We start from the raw sequence: 24,689 nt of genomic DNA on the forward strand, positions 1-24,689 counted from the left end.
GTTGCTGGATGGATCCTGGTTAGGGTGCATGTGGGAGTCTGTCTCTCTGCCTCCCTACCTCTCACCTGATTAAAAAAACAAAACAAAAGAAAATGCTCTTTACCTATTAGCTTGGGGTTTACTAGCTTCTTATTTTTACTAGATCAAAGATGTCAATAATGCAATAGAAAGACAATGACAATAAAAGTACATCTCTTAACTAGAGTCATTTTGTGCCCTTCAGCAAGTTCCATATGTGCTTTGTGACCTATTGTTTCCTGAGAAAATTGGAGCCTGATTTCACAAGGTTCTTACGAAGACATGCTTTCAAAGTATAATATTCCTAAAGGAATTATTTTTTGAATATAAAAGTTTATCAGTAGTTAGTAATAAATTATACATGTAAAAAATTATCATTTCTTGCTCTCTTTTTAATACTGTTTGTTTGGAAGGGTTAAGAGATCTTTTTATAGTGAAAGGACACTATTTCCAATGACATTTTACACGGTCCCCCTCTCCTTTTGTTTGCACTGAAGAAGATCTTGCCAGATATGTTAGCATTATTCTCTGAAGGTGTATTTGCATCGTTTCTAATTAAATATTTTAAAGCAGCAGGATATGGTAAATTCTCGTAAATGTTATTGTAAGTTCAAGCTGAAATATTAGCAAGAGAATTACTAAAGGGTGACATTTATACTCGTACTGGATCTGGCTATTTGCTAATGTCTGTGATATATATTACTTAGACCGATGAGTTTACAGTAAGTTCTTACTTGAGTTAAAATATGGTGTTTGCTCTCTCTTTTGAGATCAATACACCATTTAAATTAGAGTAACATTTGCTTAGTTAATCACCTCACTTTCTGGAAGCGAGTAGGTAATGATTTGGGAAAATAAATAATAATTGTTTACTTAGGGTTCTTAGAAGGAAAATGCATGTGTTTTGATGAAAACAGTAGCAGTCAGGGAATTGGGTAATAATTTATGCTACATCCTTTACTTTTATTATTGGTGGAAGAAGAGCTGGTTAAAAAGTATCAGAGACCAATTAAATTTTCAGGCCATTTAAATAGTATTTATAAAAAATCATTCTCTTTCCAATAATATAATAAGTTTTTGAATTTTGATCTACTTGACCTTCAAAATGTCCATGGATGTAAAGTGGTTTCTTAATTAACAAGGCCTTAATTAACAATACAGTAGGAGAACTGTGTTTGGTATTTGTTGGCATATCACATTTGGACACCATACCAAATAATATATATATCACAGTGTTAGTTGAGCAAAGCTTGTGTCAAAGAAATTATTGATGCAAATGTAGTTATATTTTTCAAATTCTGGCATCACAAACTTATTCCAGTGTATTTGAAGGGTAAAAAAATTATTTCCTGTGGTTATTGTACCTAAAAAGGGATAGAAAAGGAAGATGACAGAGTTTGAGAGATTTAAGACAATAGGAGGCAAGAAAGACAAACCATGTATGTAGAATTGGGCAAATTAAAAGGAATAATAGAGTGCATAGTTTGAAGGAAAAAGATTCTATTTACTCTCATAAAACAGAACTGTGAAATAAAAGATTATTTGATCCAAATTATTATTTAATTAACATAATATGGTTCATCAAGTCCTACACATTCTTTAAGGGTGAGCTTTATCTCACAGACTTTTTTAGGCCTTCAGTACAAGTCTAGTACATGGGAATACTGCCTTTTTTGAGATCACAGTGGATCACACGCTTGCATTTCTGACCTAATTGATCATTAAAGTGTATTGTAAATCAACATTTCATGCTTTAAATCTCAATTTGAAGTAGAATATCAATCCGCAAGACAAGCACTGTCCTATACCTTGCTAGTCCCCACAGCTTTAACAAAGCAACTTGCATTGTGGACTCTCAGTTTCCTAAAGACCGACTGAGTATAACATACTACATTTTTCACCAAAGGAAGTCACTTACCCTATATTTAGAGGAAAGAGACAATAGCTTTGGAAGCATGCAGAGACTTGGGTGAAATTTGGAAGCTTTGAAACATGTAGTTCATCGGTACGTTATTTATTTTGGTCATGTGATAGTCCCAAGATGGAGAATTGGTGCCTGTGAGCCAATTGGTGTCAATATAAGGGTGTAATACATGGAAACAGGTACATGAATCAGATTCTTATATTTTTGAGGTGGCATTTGGTGTTTGTTCCAATGAGTACTGCACTTGATTTAATTCCAAAGTGTATCTCTTGAGCTGCAACTGTGTGAAGTCATAATTGCATGACCTATGATAAAATGTGTCTCCAAGATAGACTAGAAAACTGGCACCAAGGCAAGATAGAATAAATGTAGGGGACTAGAAACCACCAGGCCATCTGCTAAGAGGCACGTTCCACTGCAAGCTGAAGATCTGCTCACTTCTTGACTTGCTTTGCTGGCAGCTTCAACTCTCCAGAAGGCAGAAATAATAGTGCAGAAAACTGCCAGCCAGGTTGGGGGTGTGGCAGTCCTGAGGGGAATTTGTTCATGCCATTTTTGAATGCATGAAAGTACGGAAAAAGAATATAGTGGGTAGGTATGTCCATTCCCAAGATTTTAGCAAGGTAGGTTTCAGAATGTTTACCAAAAGCTATGTTTGATCACATGGCAAGAGATGCTAAAATCAATTTGGGTGCTTGAAGTTTTCCAAAATCCATGACCTATGCAGGGGTCCCCAAACTTTTTACAGAGGGGGCCAGTTCACTGTCTGTCAGACCGTTGGAGGGCTGCCACATACAGTGCTCCTCTCACTGACCACCAATGAAAGAGGTGCCCCTTCCGGCAGTGCGGCGGGGGCCAGATAAATGGCCTCAGGGGGCCGCATGCGGCCCATGGGCCATAGTTTGGGGTCACTTGCCCTGTGGTTTCAAGTCCAAGTGGGACAAATCTCTAAGCAAGAGGTTCATTTTTGTTTTAGGCATACTTATCTTAGAGAGACAGTGTTGCCCTCTTGCAAAGTTTAGAAATTTGTAATGGTATCAGCCCCAAGGATGTCTTACTCAGATGCTCTTTCACCCAGACTGTATGTTCAAAACCTCTTGGTTTCCACTCACTCCAGTACTAAGTTGAGCGTGACTGTATTTAGGTAACACCCCTGCTAACTTGTGAGAGGCATTTCCATCTTATTTCATTATGCCTTCTGCCACTGCTTATCTTTAAGACATTGCTTCCAAGAAAAAAATGTGTCTGTCATATGTTATTGGCCAACTCAGAGGCAACCTGGGACCCCATGGTGGAGAATGACCTTGAATCTGTATTTAAGCCATACGATTCTAAGGTTCATTCATAGGTCCTTCCTTGGTTCTAAGTTAATTTTTTAATTCAACAAGTATGTATTGATCACCTGCCATGGAGCAGATACTTTGTAGGATGCTGAGATTTTAACATAGATAAAAGTCTATTGTGTTCTCAATGGGGCAACCAACTATAAACAAGTAATAAAATATAGAACGTGGCAGATGGTGGAGAATGCTATAGAGAAAACAAAGAAGGGAAGAGGTGCAGTGGCTGTGTGTGTGTGTGACAGTAATTGACATGGTAAATGAGTTGGTTCGGAAAGAAGTACAAAATGAAATGGAATTTTAGGCAAGGAACCAAGTGCTGGCTACCTAGGCATAACACTACTTAAAGCTCACTCAGGTTCTATAATATGTATGAAACTTAACTTCTTTGCAGTTTAATAATAGCAAATATTGTCCCTCCCAGCAATTTCTAAAGACTTCCCATTTCCATACAGTTAAATCATGGTCCCAGCCTACCTATGTAGGAGAAGTTGCAACTGAATAATAAGTTGGAACATAACACCTTGGCCCGAGCTGAGGCCCAGTGAGCTGCATCTTTCTTGCTTAGGTTGCTCCATTACTTACTTGTTTTACCCTTCAGGAAGCAGAGTAACTTATTTAATTTGCAAATTTAGGTGAAACGGCATGAGCGGTAAAGATTATATTATGTCTTTTATCTCCACTTTTTATTTTTCAACTTGTTCTTATACATGTGGCTAAGAATTGGAAACTTTTTCGAAGACCCAAACAGTTTACTAGATTTTTCTCTTGACTTCTAGATAAGTGTCCATTTCTAGAGAAAGGGCTCTAATAAAGTATAGCATTAATTTTTTTCCCGATCCATCTTAAATTTTTATCAGCCAGGAAGTAAATAGCTTAATTATAAAATTTGGAGATTTGGCCCTGGCCGGTTGGCTCAGTGGTAGAGCATCAGCCTGGTGTGCAGAAGTCCCGGGTTTGATTCCCGGCCAGGGCACACAGGAGAAGCACCCATCTGCTTCTCCATCCCTCCCCCTTTCCTTCCTCTCTGTCTCCCTCTTCCCCTCCCGCAGCTGAGGCTCCACTGGAGCAAAGATGGCCTGGGCACTGAGGATGGCTCTGTGGCCTCTGCCTCAGGCACTAGAATGGCTCTGGATGCAGCAGGGCGACGCCCCAGAGGGGCAGAGCATCGCCCCCTGGTGGGCATGCCGGGTGGATCCCGGCCGGGTGCATGCGGGAGTCTGTCTGACTGCCTCCCTGTTTCCAGCTTCGGAAAAATGCAAAAAATAAAAAATAAAAAAATTGAAGATTTATAGGCAAACAGAAGAAAAGTGTATTAGAATAAAGGCATTGTATAGGTTAAGTGTTAAGAATATTAAATATATCCGTTGAGAAATATTTAATATAGAGAAAATAATTATATAGTTATATTTTGTCAATAGGAATCTACCATAAGCCAATAAATTCAGAAAAATATGTACCAGTTGATAGGTGAAATAAACAAGATACACAGGAAGAGAGAAGTAATAGAGCTCTTGGGAACATTCTCGGATCCTGAGATTCAGCAAGCCAGGAAAGCTGTTGACTCATCATTTGTGAAGGACTGGCTAAGACTAAAATATGCAAAGACCTCTCTCAGTTGTCCCAAGTATGAGATTCATTCCTTAAAGGCAGTGGTTGGCGAACCGCGGCTCAAGAGTCACATGCGGCTCTTCACTCTTCGGCCCCTTGAGTGTGGCTCTTCCACAAAATACCACCTGCGGGCGCTACCTCGATAAGGAATGTACCTATCTATATAGTTTAAGTTTTAAAAATTTGTCTCTCAAAAGAAAGTTTAATCGTTGTACTATTGATATTTGGCTCTGTTGACTAATGAGTTTGCCAACCACTTATATATACAAAGTACATAAATTAAGATTCAACAACAAAATACTACTTAAGGTAAAGGTCCAGGGAGGGTATGTTTTAGATGAATTTTTACAATGGACCAAGGATAATTTTACAAGGTTTGAATATAAAAGAAAGTGTTCCTAGTCTGCTAGGTCCAAAATGTCATAGGTACCATAGACCTGTTTTCTCCCAGAGTAGATATGTGAATATAGCCTGTGAAAATAAACCTAATGTTTCTAAATCTATAGATACCTTATCTGTTCTATTTTTTTACATCACTATATAGAAGCAGCCTTGGAATATAAAAAGTAAAAGTCATTCAATTGGTAGATCTTATGATTACTAGCAAGGAAGGCAACTCAACATCTTTATTATTATTATTTTGCCATCAAATGGTGTTGACCTGGTCAAAGGAATGGAATGAAGGCTCAACACAATGACAATATGGGAAGAGGTAACCGTGTTACTTGGAAGTTTAAAGCATCAAAGCAAATGCTGCACTCAAGGAAAAACAGGTTTAAAATGATAACAACTATAAAACATGAAAAATTAAACAAATACAATGTGAAATTCTTAAGTTAAACTAAAAATAATTTACTTGAAGAAGAGTTAAGTTGGGAACATTTGATTTGATCAAAATTTATGTGAAAAGACCTGGAATTGTTGATTGCTCTAAAAATGAAACCCAAAAAACTATTTTAAAAATGCGTATTAATTTAGAATTCATTAAGGGAAATAATTCTACCATCTTCTATGCTAGTCAGCTCTCATCTAGAATATTGTGTTCTTTGACATTTTAAGAGGAATGTTGAAAAAAATGCTGAAAACCATGTTACATGCTGAACAGTTTTGTCCCACTTATGAGACTATGAGTGAGCTCCTTGAGGACAGGACTGTGTATCTGACCTTGTACATGTCAGTTCCTGGTCTTGTTCTCAGAACACTGGAGTTTCCATGAATATTTGCATAAATAATAAATGCACAATGGAAGATACTGGAATTGTTTAACTGAAGACGTGAGAAAAGTTTTAAATATATAATAATATATTTAAAAGAATTTTAGTGAACAAGATTAGAAGCATACCATTTAACATTAATGGTCCAAGAAGAGTCCAAGAATATAAGTTTTGATTCAGTATATTGAACTTCTTAATGGTGTTATAAATCTTTGGGAAAAAATACTGCCTTGGTAAAAAGTAATTCTTTTGCTACATCTATTCAAGGGTGTTAGATCACCATCTGTCAGTAAAATCATAGCTCTTTGACCCTGCTTTAATAGGAAAATTGAACTAGGTAACCTCTAGGGTTCCTTCCAGCTTTGAGAATGAGTTATTCCAATGACTCTGTTATGACTATTGATTTTCTTACATTCTGATTTTTGTGGTTTAACACGCAGTTCCAAATACATAAGAAACCCAATTTATATCAGTCATGAGTAACCTGTGCTGCTTTTAAAATGCCCTTAAGATTTAAAATGTTAAAAGAATTGAAATTAGTTTTTAAAAATATTTATTCATCTCCTTTCGAAAAAGATTTACAAAAGTAATAGTGCCTGCATATTAATCTATCACACTGATAACTCAAGGGACGTCATAAGTACCATCCAAATAGAGACTCAGAAAAATATATAGTTAGCAGATGTCTTGTTTCACAAAGAAACATTTTTTAAAAGGACATTTTTGAGTTTCCCAACATTGAACTGAAAATGACTCCATTAGCTAATAGCAAAATAATCACATTTCCCTTAAAGAAAGTAATATTTTTAAAAAATTGATTAAGATGAAAATGCCAGTTTTTGAGTCATTTATGTCTCCAGGAAGACTTAAGTACCTCTTGAAGAACTTCCAAATTATTGTTCAACATGAACTCCTTAGACCCTAAATGAAAAAGCTAAATGGATTACGTTGCATTTAGAATTTCTTAACCTAGATGCTAGCACGGCGTGGTTCAGAATTGAATCTTGAGCTTTGTATGGATTCCCAGAATCAAGGCAGAGGAGAAAAGAAAAAAAAGCCTCTCTTTAGTAAATTAATTCTTAAGGAGTGAGAGAGAAACTACTGAAGGGTTGATCTGAGTTTTATTGTAACAAGCGCCTCCAGTCATAAATTACTGGCACACAAGCTGGAGTCTACGTGTCATTTCTGTTGTAATCAGCTGCTTTTCTACTTCCACTCGTCAAGGTTGACTTGATCATATTGTGCACCTCTTGGATGTCAAAGACATTAATTTGCTCTTTCCGAGAGCAGGACATGTCCTTTTCTTAACAACTTGGACCTCTAACTTGGGAAAGTGATATATTCCAACAATAGGACTGGGAGGGTAGTCTATGAGTGAAAAATATGTATTTTTTATCAAGTGCAAGTTTCAAAGTTGGAAATTATCCCACTTTCCATTTTGCTCTTTGAGGAGTAATATATATTAAGCATCCATTCTGGGGATGTAGTTTTTAAATGACCTTTTCAGTAATCATCCTTTTTGGCTCACGTTGATTTACTCAGAGAAATTACAACCACCTGGCCTTTTGTATTAAAGAAGGTCACCTACAAAATTGACCTTTTGATACTTATTGGGAGAGCTAAGTTCATTGTATTGGAGATTAACTGCTGTTGCTGTTTTCTGGGTGATGTCTTAAATAACTGCGTTCGGATGGTCAAGCCTATTTCTTTGCCTCTTTGTTCCAAACTGTCTCTCACATTATAGGAGTGGCCTCTGAGCAATACGAAGAGAAATTATGTTTTAAAAAATAATGAATCTGATGCATTTGGATCCTGTGGTGCCTGATGGTTTATCTATGTCATCTCAATTTCTTTTAACGTTGATTAAACCAAAATTACTCTTTGATCAGTCTGCTCCTTGCCACCTTGCTTAGTAAGACTCAGCCTAGTCTTCAAGCTTAAACTTGGTACCTGGTGATCCCTCTGCCTGGGATGTCTTTTCTGCCTCCTTTTGTTTCACTGTTCCCCTGGGTTCTCCTGTTCTCCTGGGCTTTCTGGCCTTTGTGTAGTTAGGGTAGGCCATGCCACTGTGGAAAGTAATACATGTCACTTCTGGTCTGAGGCATTGAAAAGTCCATGCGGGATTCACCAGTCTCTTTTCTGCACTTATATTCAAGGAAGCCTTGGGTTGAGATGGCACAGCCTCAAGATTGAAACGGTCAACATTGCTGAGTTCCCAGATGGGGAGTGATCGGGGCCTATGGAAGGTTTTCTATGAGCAAGAAATACACTTTTCTATGTTGAACTTCTGAGTTTGAGGGATGCATTTCTATCCTATGTTCAAGGATTCAGGTCAACTACCATTTCTTCACTGGTCGCTGGTCACTGACTATAATTTAGCACTTTCTCCCATTACTGTCTCTTTCCCCTTCAATTTGATGTTTCTGTTAGTGATTTCTTTCTGTAATATTTTTATTTATTTTGTTTATTTATGAATGTGTTAAACAAACAAGAAATTCTACATGTACTGTTAGTTATGATTTTTAAGTGCTCAGCATAATCTTTACAACAGGCAATAAGCATTTCATCTTTTTGACCTTTTGTCTTGACTTCAGTAAGTGCAAATAAAATGAAATGAAATGCTGTCCTCCTACAGCAATCTGTGTCATTTCCTGTCACTCACCAGAAAGGCTGGTTTGGTGTCAAGCAGTTGCTGAAGTTTTGACTCTTCTAGATGGATCCATCCTGTATGATCTCTTTCATCTGGAAGTGAGATCATCTTTAGGAGAGTCTAAATCAATGATGCCATCAATGTCAACAAGGAAAGGATTGCACATCCAAATTTTAATTTTTAAATTGCCCAAAGTATCCTTCAAAAAACCATGCAGTATCTTCACATTACCTTCAGGTTCTGCCCACTGAGAGGCAGGGAAGGCTTTGTTATTTTCCAAGCCAGGCTACATAAATACAAGCATGCCTCAGAGATGATGTGAGTTTGATTCCAGGTCACCGCAGTAAGAGTGCAATAAAATGAGTACCCAATTTTTTGCTTTTTCAGTGTGTATAAAAGTTATGTTTATACTATACTGTAGTCTATAAAATAGGCAGTAGTATTATGTATTTAAAAAACAACAATGTGCATACCTCAATTAAAAAATACTTATTGCTAAAAATTCCAACCATGATCTGAGTGTCCAGTGAGTCATTGTCCCTTTGCTGTTGGAGGGACTTGCTTCCATGCTGATGGCTGATCAGGGTGGTGACTGCTAGAGGTGGGGGTGGCTGGGGCAATTTTTTTAATTATTAATTTTAATGCAGTGACATTGATAAATCAGGGTACATATGTTCAGAGAAAACATCTCCAGATTATTTTGACATTTGATTATGTTGCATAACCCTCACCCAAAGTCAAATTGTCTTCCGTCACCTTCTATCTGGTTTTCTTTGTGCTCCTCACTTCCCCCCACCCCCTCTAATTTTTATGTCCCATCTATGTATGGATTCATATAGTTCTTAGTTTTTTCTGATTTACTTATTTCACTCTGTATAATGTTATCAAGGTCCATCTATGTTATTGTAAATGATCCGATGTCATCATTTCTTATGGCTGAGTAGTATTCCATACTGTATATGTACCAAAGCCTTTTCATCCACTCGTCCACTGACGGACACTTGGGCTGTTTCCAGATCTTTGCTATTGTGAACAATGCTGCCATAAACATGGGGGTGCATTTCTCATTTGGAACAGTTCTATGGTGTTCTTAGAGTATATTCCTAAAAGTATTAATTTTATATCCTGCCACTTTGCTGAATTCATTTATCAGGTCCAGTAGTTTTTTGACTGAGAATTTAGGGCTTTCTGTATATAATATCATATCATCTGCAAATGATGATAATTTTACTTCTTCTTTTCCAATCTGAATGCCTTTTATTTCTTCTTCTTGTCTAGTTGCTGTGGCTAGGACTTCTAGGACTATGCTGAATAAGAGTGGTGAAAGGGGGCACCCCTGCCTTGCTCCTGATCTTAAGGGGATTGCTTTTAATTTTTGCCCATTGAATATGATGTTAGCTGTGGGTTTGTCATAGATGGCCTTTATCATGTTGAGGTATGTTCCCTGTATTCCAACTTTGCTGAGAGTTTTGATCATGAATGGGTGCTGGATTTTATCAAATGCTTTTTCTGTATCTATTGAAATTATCATGTGGTTTTTCTCCTTCCTTTTGTTTATATGATGAATCACATTGATTGATTTGCAAATATTGTACCAGCCTTGCCTCCCCAGAATAAATCCCATTTGATCATGGTGTATGATTTTTTCCATATATTGTTGGATCCAGTTTGCTAATATTTTGTTGAGGATTTTAGCATCTATATTCATCAAGGATATTGGCCTATAATTTTCTTTCTTTGTGTTGTCTTTGCCTGGTTTTTAGAATCAGAAGGATGCTCACCTCATAAAAGGAGCTTGGAAGTCTTCTTTCCTCTTGCATTTTTTGAAATAGCTTGAGAAGGATAGGAGTTAGTTCTTCTTTGAATATTTGGTAGAATTCACTTGTGAAGCCATCAGGCCCAGGACTTTTCTTTGTTGGGACTTTTTTGATAACTGTTTCTATCTCATTTGTTGTAATCAGTGTGTTTAGGTTTTCTGATTCTTCCAGATTGATTTTTGGAAGATTGTGTGTTTCAAGAAATTTCTCCATTTCATCTAGGTTGTCTACAGTTGTTATTTCTCCACTCTCATTTCTAATTTTATTTCTTTGAGTCCTCTCTTTTTTTTTGGTGAGTCTGGTTTACCTTTTCAAAGATCCAGGTCTTAGTTTCATTGATCCTCCGTATTGTTTCTTTAGCCTCTATATCATTTATTTCTGCTCTGATCTTTATTATTTCCTTCCTTCTACTACATTTGGGCTTTACATGCTGTTCTTTTTCTAGTTCATTTAGATACAGGGTTAAGTTGTTTACTTGAGCTTTTTCTAGCTTCTTAAAGTGTGCCTGTAGTGCTATGAACTTCCCTCTCATTACTGCTTTTGCTGTGTCCCATAAATTTTGAGTTGTTGTATGCTCATTCTTAATTTCTAGGAATTTTTTTATTTCTTTTTTTATCTCATTCTTAATTCATTCATTATTTAATGACCTGCTATTTAGTTTCCACGTGTTTGAGAATTTTTGAGTTTTTCTGTTGTGGTTGATTCTATTTTCATGCTATTGTGATCAGAGAAAGTATTTGATATGATTTCAATCTTCTTAAATTTGTTGAGACCACTTTTGTGCCCTAACATGTGGTCTATCCTAGAGAATGTACCATGAGCACTTGAAAAGAATGTATATTCTACTGTTTTAGGGTGAAAGGTTCTGAAAATATCTATTAAATCCAGTTGATCTAGTGCAGCAGTTCTCAACCTGTGGGTCACGACCCCAGCGGGGGTCGAATGACCAAAACACAGGGGTCACCTTAGGCTGATCTAGCGTGTCCTTTAAGTCTGCTTTTCTTTGTTAATTTTCTTTCTTGAGGATCTATCTAGTGATGTTAGTGGGGTATTGAAATCCCCTACTATTATAGTATTGCTGTTGATCTCGCTCTTTATATCCATCAAAGTCTGCTTTATATATTTTGGTGTTCCTGTATCGGTGCGTAGATATTTATAATAGTTATATTTTCCTGTTGGATTGCTCTCTTTATCATTATGTAGTGGCCTTCTTTATCTCTTAGTATATCCTTTGTTTTAAAGTCCATTTTGTCTGATATAAGTATTGCTTCTCCAGCTTTATTTTTATATCCATTTGTATGAAATGGTTTTTTTCCCATCCTTTTACCTTCAGTTTATGTGCATCTTTTGTTTTAAGGTGTGTCTCTTGTAGACAGCATATGCACAGGTCCTGTTTTCTTATCCATGCAGCTACCCTATGTCTTTTGATTGGATCATTTAATCCATTTACATTTAAGGTTATTATTGATATGTAGTTGTTTATTGCCATTTTATTCTATAAAGCTGTATTCCTCTTTTGCTATATTTTTTTCCCACTTTGATCTGTTTACAACAGGCCCCTTAACATTTCCTGCAGTATTGGTTTGGTTGTAATGAATTCCTTGAGGGTTTGTTTTTTTCTGGGAAGCTTTTTATTTCTCTTTCAATTTTAAATGATAGCCTTGCTGGATAAAGTAGTCTTGGTTGTAGGTTCTTATTCTGCATTACTTTGACTATTTCTTGCCATTCCCTTCTGGCCTCAAGTGTTTCTGTTGAGAAGTCTGATGTCATACTTAGGGGGGCTCCTTTGTAGGTGATAGCCTTTTTTTCTCTAGCAGCTTTTAATATTTTCTCTTTTTCGCTTAGCTTTGGTATTTTAATTATGATGTATCTTGGTGTAGGTTTCTTTGGGTTTCTCTTTAATGGAGTTCTCTGTGCTTCTTGAACTTGTGAGACTTTTTCCTGCATTAATTTAAGGAAGCTTTCAGCTATGATATGATTGAACAAAGTCTCTATCCCTTGTTCTTTCTCTTCTTCCTCAGGAACCCCTATGATGCAGATGTTATTTCTCTTCTTGTTGTCACAGAGCTTTCTAAGAGTTTCCTCAGACTTTTTGAGTCTTTTTCCTTTTTTCTTCTCTGCTTTCATGCCTTTATTCAACTTGTCCTCCAACTCACTGATTCGATCCTCAGCTCCATCCATCCTGTTTTTAATTCCTTCCATTGTGTTCTTCACTTCTGGTATTGTGTTTGTCATCTCCGACTGATTCTTTTTTAATATTTCAATATCCTTTTTTATACTTGCTATTTCTTTATTTAGGTGTTCATAATGACCATCCATTGTTGTTCTAAGATCCCTAAGAATCCTTACAGTCATTCTTTTGAACTCTGTATCCAGAAGTTTGGTTATTTCCATATCACTCAGTTCATTTCCTGGAGGTTTCTCTTGTGGATTCATTTGGATTGCACTTCTCTGTCTTCTTATTATGTCTGTGTGTTTGGGTGTGTTGTTTGTAGAACTGCTTGAGTCTAGGCTTGGTGTTGTCTGCCTCCAGTTTTCAATTGTGTTATTTCTAGGTCTTCTTGGGTTGGCATCAGTTGTTATTTGTAATCCACTTTTGGATTTGGGCCACTTTGAAGTCTTGATTTGTTTGTTTTCTTCACAGGTGATAGTCTTGTTTACTGATTTCAGCAGGGGACTTATTTGAAACTGTATCCAGGAATGCAGTGGGTGTAACCTGAGACTCTGAAGGCCTCTTCTGCCAGTTTCTCTCTCTGGGGGCAGGGTGTTTTTTTCAGCTTCAGTAAGGGGAGGTGTATCTCAGATCTCCATGGAGATTTGAGTTACTGCCCCTCCTCCCCATTTCTTGTTTTCAGCTGTGTCTTATTGCACTGATTGGAGCTGGAGAGATGTCTGGAGATCTGTAACCGGGGAGCACTTTAGTCTTTTGTTTTGTTGAAGTATCAGCCCCTCCCCCAGCTATGGCTGCCTCTGGCACCAGATGAGTCAGCTTCTCAGGTCGTCCCCTGCATTCCTCTGCCCCTCACCGTCTGTCTCTCTCTCTCCCCTTTCTTTTTGGAAGAGAAGCCGGCCCTTACAACACACCTCGCTCCCTGGTTGTCAGGCAAGTGGCTTAAGCAGTATTTTCTGCTCTTTTCCTTGGAGTGAAAGCCCTTCTGGGCTCTCAGCCTCACACCACCACCACCACCCCTCATTCCTGTAAGAAGGGGAGACTCAGGTGCTCCCTTCCGGGTTTTTTGTGGCTTCTTCTTTACTCCTTGGTTTTTGAGAGCTGTTCTTGTAGTCCAGAGTTGGTTTTTCACACTGATTGTTTCTAAATTAGTTTGTAATCCAGTTTAGTGTTGTGAGCTGGGAGACCGTGCATCTGCTTACTCCGCTGCCATCTTCAGGTCTCATCTGGGGCAATTTCTTTAAAATAAGACACCAATGAATTTTGCCATGTTGAATGGGGAGGGTTTTTTTTTTTTTTTTGGTTTTTTTGTTTGCTTGTTTGTTTTTGTAGCATGCAATGCAATTTGACAGCATTTTACCCACAGTAGAACTTTTTAAACAATTGGAATCAGTCCCCTTAAAGCAGGCCAGTGCTTAACTGTTTATGTAACATTCTAAATTCTTTGTTGTCATTTCAACAATCTCCACAGTATCTTCACCAGGAGTAGATTTTACCTCCAGAAACCACTCTCTTGCTTATCCCTAGAACCATCTCTTCATCTGTTAAGGTTGCAACATGAGATTGTAGCCATTCAGCCACATCTTCAGCCTCCCAATTCTAATTCTAGTTCTCTTGTTATTTCAACCACGTCTGCAGTTACCTCTTCCATGAAGTCGTAAGCCCCTCAACATTATTCCAAAACACTTCTTCCAAACTCTTGTTAATGGTGATATATTTTGCCTCTTCTCGTGAATGTTCTTAATGATGTCTAGAATAGCAAATCCTTTCCAGAAGGTTTACAAGTGTCCTTACCCAGATCTGTCAGAGCACAGACTATCAAAGGCAGCTCTAGCCTTGTGAAATGTAGCCTGGAAAAAAGTAACTGAAGTAACCTGAACAAAGATGTTATGGCTAGCCACTCCCTTAAGGTACTAACATCATTATCTACAAAACACAATTCAGGCTGGGAGACTAGAAACAAAAAGATTTTCATTATTCTGAATAAGAGTTTGAGGACTGCCTTGTAGATTCAGTTATGTAACATGATAAATATCACATTTTCCTAACTAAATGACACTAAAATATATTGCCACATCTCTTTACTTCCTTACACCATCTCAACACCAAAAGAACAAAATTGATTTTTTATTTATATGTTCCTGTTAATTGTATTTGTGATAATAAGAGAAATACTTTCTTTCATGAAATGTTGATGGATCTCTTAATTCAAACACTTTGTGCATCTTATAATGTGTAAGCTTAAGAGTAAAAATAAATCATTTTGAGTTTTCCTTTTATACCTTTCTAAAAATTTAGGAATATAATTTTTATTAAAAATATGAGTATATTTTGATGACTTGATGGCAGTTTTTCATAATCTTTTCAGTGGTGCGATGTAGGTGAGGAGCAATGTGAAATTTGAGGTTGGTTTGAAATACAGGTCCAAACCTGACCTGTGGTGGCCCAGTGGATAAAGTGTTGACCTGGAACACTGAGGTCGCTGGTTCAAAATTCTGGACTTGCCTGGTCAAGGCACATATGGGAGTTGATGCTTCCTGCTCTTCCCTCTTTTTTCCTCTCTCTCTCGCTTTCTTTCTCTTTCTCTTTATCTCTCCCCTCTCTAAAAATGAATAAAAATAAAATAAAATAAATGAAATACAGATCTACAAAATTTGGAGAATGCTACGATATTTAAAGTAGTAATATTGAGGGAAAGAATTATGATGTATCTATGCTCTTTTTTTCCATTATTTTTTTAAAATTAATTTTAATGGGGTGACATTGATAAATCAGGTTACATATGTTCAGAGAAAACATCTCTAGGTTATTTTGACATTTGATTATGCTGCATTCTCATCACCCAAAGTCCAATATATTTGATAGAATTAATGAGTATTCTTGTTTGCCATACTTACGCATGGATTTTTACAGTATTTTTAAGTTCATGATTTGTTTTGTAAGGGATTTTGAATTATAAGACAGTTATTGACAACAAACGTGACACTAAGAACATCTCTTTAATTTAAAATTTTTCTTCACAATAATGTTTATGGCAGCATGATTATAATCTATTGTATTATGATCAGTTTGTTCACTTGGATTTTTCTTTCTTATAAACAATTGGCAATAGCAGATGAGTTATAGAGCAGATCATCTGTTATATGCCTTCTTATGGATGTACAAAATTTAAACTTCATTTTATATAAAATTCACAACCATAGGATTATTTTTGAGAGATCTGAAGAAAGCAGTCTATATTCTAATTTTTAGGTTGAGTTTTTATCATTCTTTGTTGCTTTTGGCAGAGAGCAGTTCTAACTCTAAATTTATTTTACCACAATCATGACATTTTCCAACTGTCTCATAAATTTGCAACATTTGTTAAAAGGGAGACTAGTAGAGCAAAATGTGTCACTAGTGCAGAAGAAAATGAGTCTGTCGTAATTAGTATGCCATCTTGAAAGACAACACTAGGCTTGAAATTTATTGTAATAGTTGTACCAATGAACAGTTACCAAGTGCTCACAATGTACCAGCCTCTGTATTGGGCAATCCAAGTGCAGTATTCCTTTAGACCCAACCTTGTATTATTATATCCTTGTGTAGAGAAAAAGAATAGGGTAGAGCATCTGAAACCTGTATAATTATGTTAACCTGTTTCACCCCAATAAATTCAACTTAGAAAATAACAAGGCTTAAAAGGTGATGAGATTACAGCGTAACAGGGAGTGGTAGAGCAACTGGGTCTCAAAACAACCCTCTGATGTCCAGGTGTAGGCAATATTAATATTCCCAATTTACAGATGGCAAAAACTGAGGCCAAGAGAAGGCTCTGTAATTTGGTCAAGGTGACACAGCTAATAAATGTAAAAACTGGCATTCAAACACAACTATTTCCAAATCAAGTGTAGGTTTATCACCTTTCAGTATGTATACTAAATTTTGACACAGTTTCCGTTGTGAGCCGGCTGTTTTGTCTCTTCTTTGTTTTGATGTAGAGGGGGCAAAAATTGAGAAGTCATGCCTACAGGTATTAACTGTCAAGAGGGAGGACAGTTGTTGAGGAGACTGAGGGCTAGATATGAGTAGCGAATAATGTTATCCCATTACATTATTTTAGGCCATCCCATTGAAGCAAGAGGATTTTAGGAGAGAGAGATCTGCCCTTCGGCAGTCAGAACGTGTACATTAACTTCCCTACGTCAGAAACTCAGTACATCAGCCAGAGGCCTCGGACCAGCCCTCTGCTCAGTAACCCAGAGTAAATTCAGTTGGCTAATTCCATATTTGTATTTTTTACTGTATACTACCTTCTGCCTTAATTATTTTTATTTTACCATGTCTTGTGTACAAATTATATTCTTACAATCTGGGCAAGAACATTATTTTTCTTCTTTTTTTGTAAAGAATACTGTAATAGGCATTCGATTCTTAAAAACTGATGGAAACTCAAAGTTCAGAAGACAAACGGGAATCTTTAAAAATACTTTTGGTAGCGTGCGGAGGACCCGGGTTCGATTCCCGGCCAGGGCACACAGGAGAAGCGCCCATTTGCTTCTCCACCCCTCCGCCGCGCTTTCCTCTCTGTCTCTCTCTTCCCCTCCCGCAGCCAAGGCTCCATTGGAGCAAAGATGGCCCGGGCGCTGGGGATGGCTCTGTGGCCTCTGCCTCAGGCACTAGAGTGGCTCTGGTCGCAACATGGCGACGCCCAGGATGGGCAGAGCATCGCCCCCTGGTGGGCAGAGCGTCGCCCCTGGTGGGCGTGCCGAGTGGATCCCGGTCGGGCGCATGCGGGAGTCTGTCTGACTGTCTCTCCCTGTTTCCAGCTTCAGAAAAATGAAAAAAAAAAATATTTTTGGTATTCTAATAAGAAAAATGATGAACAAAAACTATGACTATTACTGATTTCTTTATTATGAATGCTGGGGTAACAATAGTATATTCAAGAAAACCCTATTCGTCAAAGATAGTGAATTTGGAATATTTATAGATTTATATTACCATTGGTGGCATTGACAATTCATTAATTATATTTTGTAGACCTTTTAGGTGTAGGGGAAAGGTAGGAAGAGGAAACAGAAGCTGTTCATTTTGTTAAAAAAAAAAGTGTAATTACATCAGCTACTATTTGTAAGGTGAGGACATCTAGCATTAATGAAGGAATTTTTCAATGCAAACATTAGAAAAATATGTTCAAACTTAAATATACAAAAATGTGTTCAAACTGTAATTTAGTTTCCTCAAGGCTATTTTCACATTACTATAGGGAAGGTATCTTGTATATGTGTGCGTGTGTGTTTATGTGTATATATGTTTTTACCAGAGACAGAAAAAACATGGCGTTTACCACACTTGGTATGTATCCCTTAGCATTTGAAATACAATCGGCCCTCGTCATATCGTGGTTCACTTTTCGCGGTCTCATTGTATGGTGGATTTTTAAATTGTTTAGATCTAATTTTGTACTGTGGATTTTTTGCTATATTGCATGATTTTTTTGGTATATAGGTATTTTTATATATTTATTATTTTAATTATTTTTGCAGTAAAATAAGCAAAATACGTGTGGGAAAGGTTAATAACAGCGTGAGAAAGGTTTATAAGAGTGTGGGGAGGGTTTATAAAGCCTTAAAATATACCTAAATAATAAAATAAATATAAGGTGGCTACTTTGTGGGTTTTTACCTAGCACAGGGGGTTCTGGAACCTAACCCCTGTGATAGACAAGGGACCACTTGTAACATTATGTTAGCATTTTGCACAGACACAGCGTTCAGATAAATTGGCCACTCCTATTGAGAGAGGGACAAATAAAATTGTATGTGCTAGCAGTTGTATTTTAATAATATAACTTTAAGTTGATATTTAAGCAAATATTTTGGTGGTTTATATCATATTTGTTTTTACTTTAAATGATTTCATATATTTGCATTGCTTCTAATGTGTGTGTGTGTGTGTGTGTATTTTAAGAAAAACTATTCCTCCTTGATAGTTGCATTATTTCTATCTATCCCATATCGGCACATGGGTGTTCTCATTGTAATAATAACCTCAAGGTGTTTTTAGCTACACATTTCATGAACAGCGTCATTGCTGTGTCACAAGTGTTAAAACAAACAGTTTAATAATAAACAGCCACCAGGTGTTGGCTTGTGTCCCCTCCTCCTCTAAAAGGGAATTTTATGAATGATGCATCACAGTGCTACTATATATGTTCACATTCAGAGACCACTTGTTAACGTTTTAAGTTAATGCTAGTGAATAAAAAATATCTCAGTGGCCCTGGCTGGTTGGCGCAGTGGTAGAGCGTCGGCCTGGTGTGTAGAAGTCCCGGGTTCGATTCCAGGCCAGGGCACACAGGAGAAGTGCCCATTTGCTTCTCCACCCCTCCCCCTCTCCTTCCTCTCTGTCTCTCTCTTCCCCTCCCGCAGCCGAGGCTCCATTGGAGCAAAGATGGCCCGGGCGCTGGGGATGGCTTCTTGGCCTCTGCCATAGGCGCTAGAGTGGCTCTGGTCGCGGCAGAGCGACGCCCCGGATGGGCAGAGCATCGCCCCCTGGTGGGCAGAGCGTTGCCCCTGATGGGCGTGCCGGGTGGATCCCGGTCGGGCACATGCGGGAGTCTGTCTGACTCTCTCCCGGTTTCTAGCTTCAGAAAAATACAAAAAAAAAAAAATCTCAGTGAATAATGAAGCCATTCATTGTGTTCAAGGATTTTACCTTTCCTCAATGATACAGTTTTCTTCTCATCTGAAAGGGTATTTAATAGCATTCCTCATCCACTTTTAATATTTAATAATAATTTTATTAGCTGCACAGAATGAGAAGGGCCAGATTTGCAATATCTAGTGCTGGTCATCAATTTTTTTCTTATCATGACTTAATGAATATTGTAATTACAAGGGGAAGCAGAAGTATAAATTAGCTTGCAAAGGTGGTTGTGCCTTGCTAGTTTATTGGTGTGAGCTTGGCTGGAGTCCAGACTAGGCACAAGGAAAAGAAGCAAATATCTGGGGCTGAAACGTTGGCACCACTTTTTTTCAATGTACTAATCATTCCTCATTTTAAATAGTGAACATACAGGTTTTGAATAAAGTTTTAAATGCTGCCGATAACAACTGTTGGTTCCTTAGCAGTTGACGGGATTTTGATGATTTAGAAGACTTAGTCCTGGAAGGCATATGTTCCTTTTACCTCTATTCATGCATTTTTTACAATCTTACGGACTCTTGCATGTGCCCCGACCAGGATCCACCCGGCAACCTCTGTCTGTGGCCGATGCTTTGCCCATCTGGGGACATGCTCAGAACTGAGCTATTTTTAGCACCTGAGGCAGAGGCTCCACAGAGCCATCCTCAGCGCCTGGGGATGATGTGCTCCAATCAATCGAGCCATGGCTATGGGAGGGGAAGAGAGAAATAGAGAAGGGAGTGAACTGATGGATCAGATGGTTGCTTCTCCTGTGTATCCTGACCGGGAATCAAACCCAGGACAACCACATGCCAGGCCTACGCTCTACCGCTGAGCCCACTGGCCAAGGTCTTCATTAACTTTTCTTAAACATTTTTACTGCTATTTGCTTCCAACTAAGACTAAAGCATGAGTTAAAGAGGGAAAACTGAGCATAGCCATTATCATAATAGCACTTCTTACTTAAGTAACACCTCACACCTGCAAGTTTTCAAAATGCTTTTGAGTCCATTTCATTAGACCTGTGGGACGGAGTTCAGGGAGAAGTGCTTTGCAGGCACCATACATTGAAAGTCTTTCTGGCAGTATAACCCACGCCGTGGAGAGAAAACAGTTTTCATTTTTAGTGACCTAGATATGAATGCGTGTATTAGATGTTTCTAAATTTCAAGTGCCATTTGTTCAAAATAGACCCAGATATTGTTGGAGTTAATGTGTTTTTAAACCTATTTTAAAACAGATCATTTTTAACTCTCTCCAGCAACTGCTTCGGGAACGACAGCAGATGGCCAGCCGTCCCTTTGCTTCTGTTGACGTAGCACTGGAAGTAGGCGCCGGGCAAGCCGACTCTCTGCGCGGGCCATCCGAGGTAGGAACCGTGGGGCTGAAAGGGGCCCGCTGCGGTGTGCTTATTCATACTGCGTTTCTGATCTGCATCTGCTTGTGAAGCCAAACGGAGTCTGATTATCTCGAGTTGACAAGATTCAGCTTCATATGTTATGCCATTTTCAAGGCGCACAGAGTTTTAATAGTATGACATGAGCTGTAACAAAAGCCACTGGAGAATCTATTAGCCTAGGCAAGAGTGACAGACTGCCCACCTGGCAGCCTTTCCCTGACAGATAGGGACTGATTTAATTTAAGCTATAGGTCTGATGGAAGAAACGAAGCACCTATATTGAGTTCTTGGAATGCCCAGTGCCCCTTAATTAACAAAAATATCTATATTAACAAAGCTACAATAAAAGGTGGATGGAGATGAGTTACATTTTAATTACATAGTTTCCTTTTTGAATGTGGAATATTTTTATTTGTAGTAATGATGGTATTAGTATATTCTTCTGTTGCAAATGCAGAAATAGAGGACTGTGAAACAGACAGCATTGTGTGCACAGAAATCTGGTGTTAGAATCCTGAAGTCATGCATGAAATCGTTTCTGTAAATAATAATCCCCAAAGAGGAAAAATCCACAGATTGTAATGAGTGACTAATCAAAGCATTTCAAGGCATAGTAATTTACTTGTATGTTTGTTTTTTTATTTATGTTTTATATGTCATACGATGTTTTAAGTAGGAAGATTAAGAAATACTGTAGAGTGGAATTCATTCCCTTTTTTAAAACGACCCTCATGTGACTAATTTCATACAGCTATTTTGATTTTTTGCTTTTCTGCAGGGAAAGCAAGGACTATAAAAATGGGCTTCTTCAAAAATTTAGGTGCAACTATAATTGGTTCTGTATAGCATGTTAGGTTATTCTGGGAGGAAAAAACTGAACCTGACCTCATGGGCACTGTAGAAAGGCCCACCTTTAGAGGACATTTCCCTATAAATTTTTTTTTTTTTTTTTAGCTCTTGCGTTCTTGAGTTCGCGAGTTGCCAAGGAAGCTTAGAACATTAGGAAGTTGATGTGTTTGTCTCCCATGACTGGGGGAAATTAGAAGACAGGCAGAAAGATTGAATGAAAGTGATAGGAAGGGCTTTAATTTCATTTTGCCCCCCTTTTCAAGTAACTTTAATAAGAATCCTTTAACCAAGCCTGGACTATTTTTTTTATACTTTTATTAATTTTAATGGGGTGACATTAATAAATCAGGTACATATGTTCAAAGAAAATATGTTCAGGTTATCTTGTCATTCAGTTATGTTGCATACCCATCACCCAAAGTCAGATTGTCCTCTGTCACCTTCTATCTAGTTTTCTTTGTGCCCCTCTCCCTCCCCTTTCCCTGTCCCTCTCTCTCCTCCCCACCTCCCCCACCCCTGTAACCACCACACTCTTGTCCATGTCTCTTAGTCTTGTTTTTATGTCCCACCTATGTATGGAATCATACAGTTCTTAGTTTTTTCTGATTTACTGATTTCACTCCGTATAATGTTATCAAGATCTAACCATTTTGTTGTAAATGATCCGATGTCATCATTCCTTATGGCTGAGTAGTATTCCATAGTGTATATGTGCCACATCTTCTTTATCCAGTCATCTATTGAAGGGCTTTTTGGTCGTTTCCATGTCTTGGCCACTGTGAACAGTGCTGCAATGAACATGGGGCTACATGTGTCTTTATGTATCAATTACAATACTTGACTTCAAACTATATTATAGAGCCACAACAATCAAAACAGCATGGTATTGGCAGAAAAATAGACACTCAGACCAATGGAACAGAATAGAAAGTCCAGAAATAAAACCACATATATATGGTCAAATAATTTTCGATAAAGGGGCAAACAACACACAATGGAGAAAAGAAAGCCTCTTCAACAAATGGTGCTGGGAAAACTGGAAAGCCACATGCAAAAGAAAGCCTGGACTATTTTAATACAACTTATTTTTTTTCTCCCTTGTCAGTTTAAAACATTCTCAAATACAGCTAAATCTCAAGTAGTGAGAGAAAAATGAAGGGAAACAATAGCCTACAGAGGCTGAGGAGTATTCGGAGTCATCACAGAACTAGAAAACTCAGAAACTTGAGTTACAAATGTGGCTCACATACACATATATACATCATCATGGTTGGTCAGTGACTGCTTCATAGTATTCAGGAATGAATTTTAGGTGTGTATGTGCTTGTAGTCATTGTATCTATTGTTTTATTTTTCCCCCAAAATTTTATTCCCTTCTTTATCCTTGTGATGATTTTAACCTTACAGTTTATTTTGCAGAGTTGTCAATTCTCTACCTCTCCTTTATTTTAGTTTACATTTGCCTTGTAACGCTTACTTTATTCATTTCCATCTTGTTTTCCTTTTGTTTTACAACTAGTCTTTGTAGAAAAGTCTGTTAGCTTTTTATTCTCCCAGTCACTTTGTGAGTCTGTCCTTTGATTGTAATCTGTTTGCAATACAGTAATTATTATCTCACCAAGGCTTATGTTTCACTCCCCTGTGTGTACGTGAGTCTTTTTTGTTGTTAACCAGCCTTGCTTCCTTTAGGTACTTTTACACAGCTTCTTCTGGATAAATTGATTTTCTTCTACTAAGTTGTGTATTTCATAGTCTGTTTCTGGGTTTCTTATTGTCACTCTTTACATCTCGAGACTCATAGGTGATGCTTATTTTGTCCTGTCAATGGGTAAAGCTTGGTAGTACACCTTCCTGCCCAGCCCGTCTCAAACAGAGTTCATGCTCTTAGCATGCGCTCCACTCCCAGTATCGCTCCGCCCTGTGTTAAGTGCTTGGGATTATGGATACAGATACTATCATTACACTTTTTCTCTTTATTAGGGCCTGTTTAAATTACAGTATACTCTCTTTGTTCTCCTTGACGTTTTATATCTAGTGTTTTTTACACATGGATTTCTTTCATTTTTCACTAAAGTAAATCCTTTGTGAGATTTTTTATCAAAGAAAAAATTTATGTGGTATAGTCTTAGAAACCTTTAATGCCCACCCATATATTTATTTTGCCCTCATATGTAAATTATAACTTAATTATATAGAAATTTTACTTTCAAATTTCTCTTCTTTGAAATTTTAAATGTACTCCATTGTCTCAAGTCTGACGTTGGTTTGATTCTTTGTACTTTGTAAATGATCTTCCTTTTGGGGGGCAACTTTTAGAATCGTCTCTTATTTTTCAATGTTCTTAAATTTCTCTCTGATACGAATATATTCTCCTATTTGGCATTCTGTGCACCCTTTAAATCTAACAGAACTGTGCTTTGTATAATTCTTGCTAACTTTTGGTTACCATTTTTTTAAAAATATATCTTCCTCTGCTCTCTCTTCTTCTGGGATTCTTACTAACTACTCTTACTTCTTTAATCATCTATATCAGTGGTCTCCAACCCCCGGGCCATGGACCGGTACCGGTCCGTGGAACATTTGGTACCGGTATGCAGAGAAAGAATAAATAACTTATATTATTTCCATTTTATTTATATTTAAGTCTGAATGATGTTTTATTTTTTAAAAATGACCAGATTCCCTCTGTTACATCCGTCTAAGACTCACACTTTTTTTAAAATTTTTTATTCATTTTTAGAAAGGAGAGAGAGAGGGAGAGAGAGAGAGGAGAGAGAGAGAGAGAGAGAGAGAAGGGGGGAGGAGCAGGAAGCATCAACTCCCATATGTGCCTTGACCAGGCAAGCCCAGGGTTTCGAACCGGCGACCTCAGCATTTCCAGGTCGACGCTTTATCCACTGCGCCACCACAGGTCAGGCTAAGACTCACTCTTGACGCTTGTCTTGGTCACGTGATACATTTATCCATCCCACCCTAAAGACCGGTCCGTGAAAAATATTTTCTGACATTAAACCGGTCCGTGGCCCAA

At 37.7% G+C, this 24,689-nt stretch overlaps 1 protein-coding gene across 2 annotated transcripts in view; it reads left to right on the forward strand.

Annotated features, from left to right (window-relative positions):
* The window catches only part of ATRNL1 (attractin like 1), a 546,562-nt gene that overhangs the window by 323,454 nt on the left and 198,419 nt on the right, over positions 1-24,689 (forward strand). For both annotated transcript variants that reach the window (XM_066238474.1, XM_066238473.1), the window contains exon 27: positions 20,675-20,782. In XM_066238474.1, the coding sequence (XP_066094571.1) occupies positions 20,675-20,782 (108 nt within the window). The remainder of the gene's footprint in view (positions 1-20,674; positions 20,783-24,689) is intronic.

Source organism: Saccopteryx bilineata, chromosome 7 (genome assembly GCF_036850765.1).
Source record: "Saccopteryx bilineata isolate mSacBil1 chromosome 7, mSacBil1_pri_phased_curated, whole genome shotgun sequence".
Classification (NCBI taxonomy): Eukaryota; Metazoa; Chordata; class Mammalia; order Chiroptera; family Emballonuridae; genus Saccopteryx; species Saccopteryx bilineata.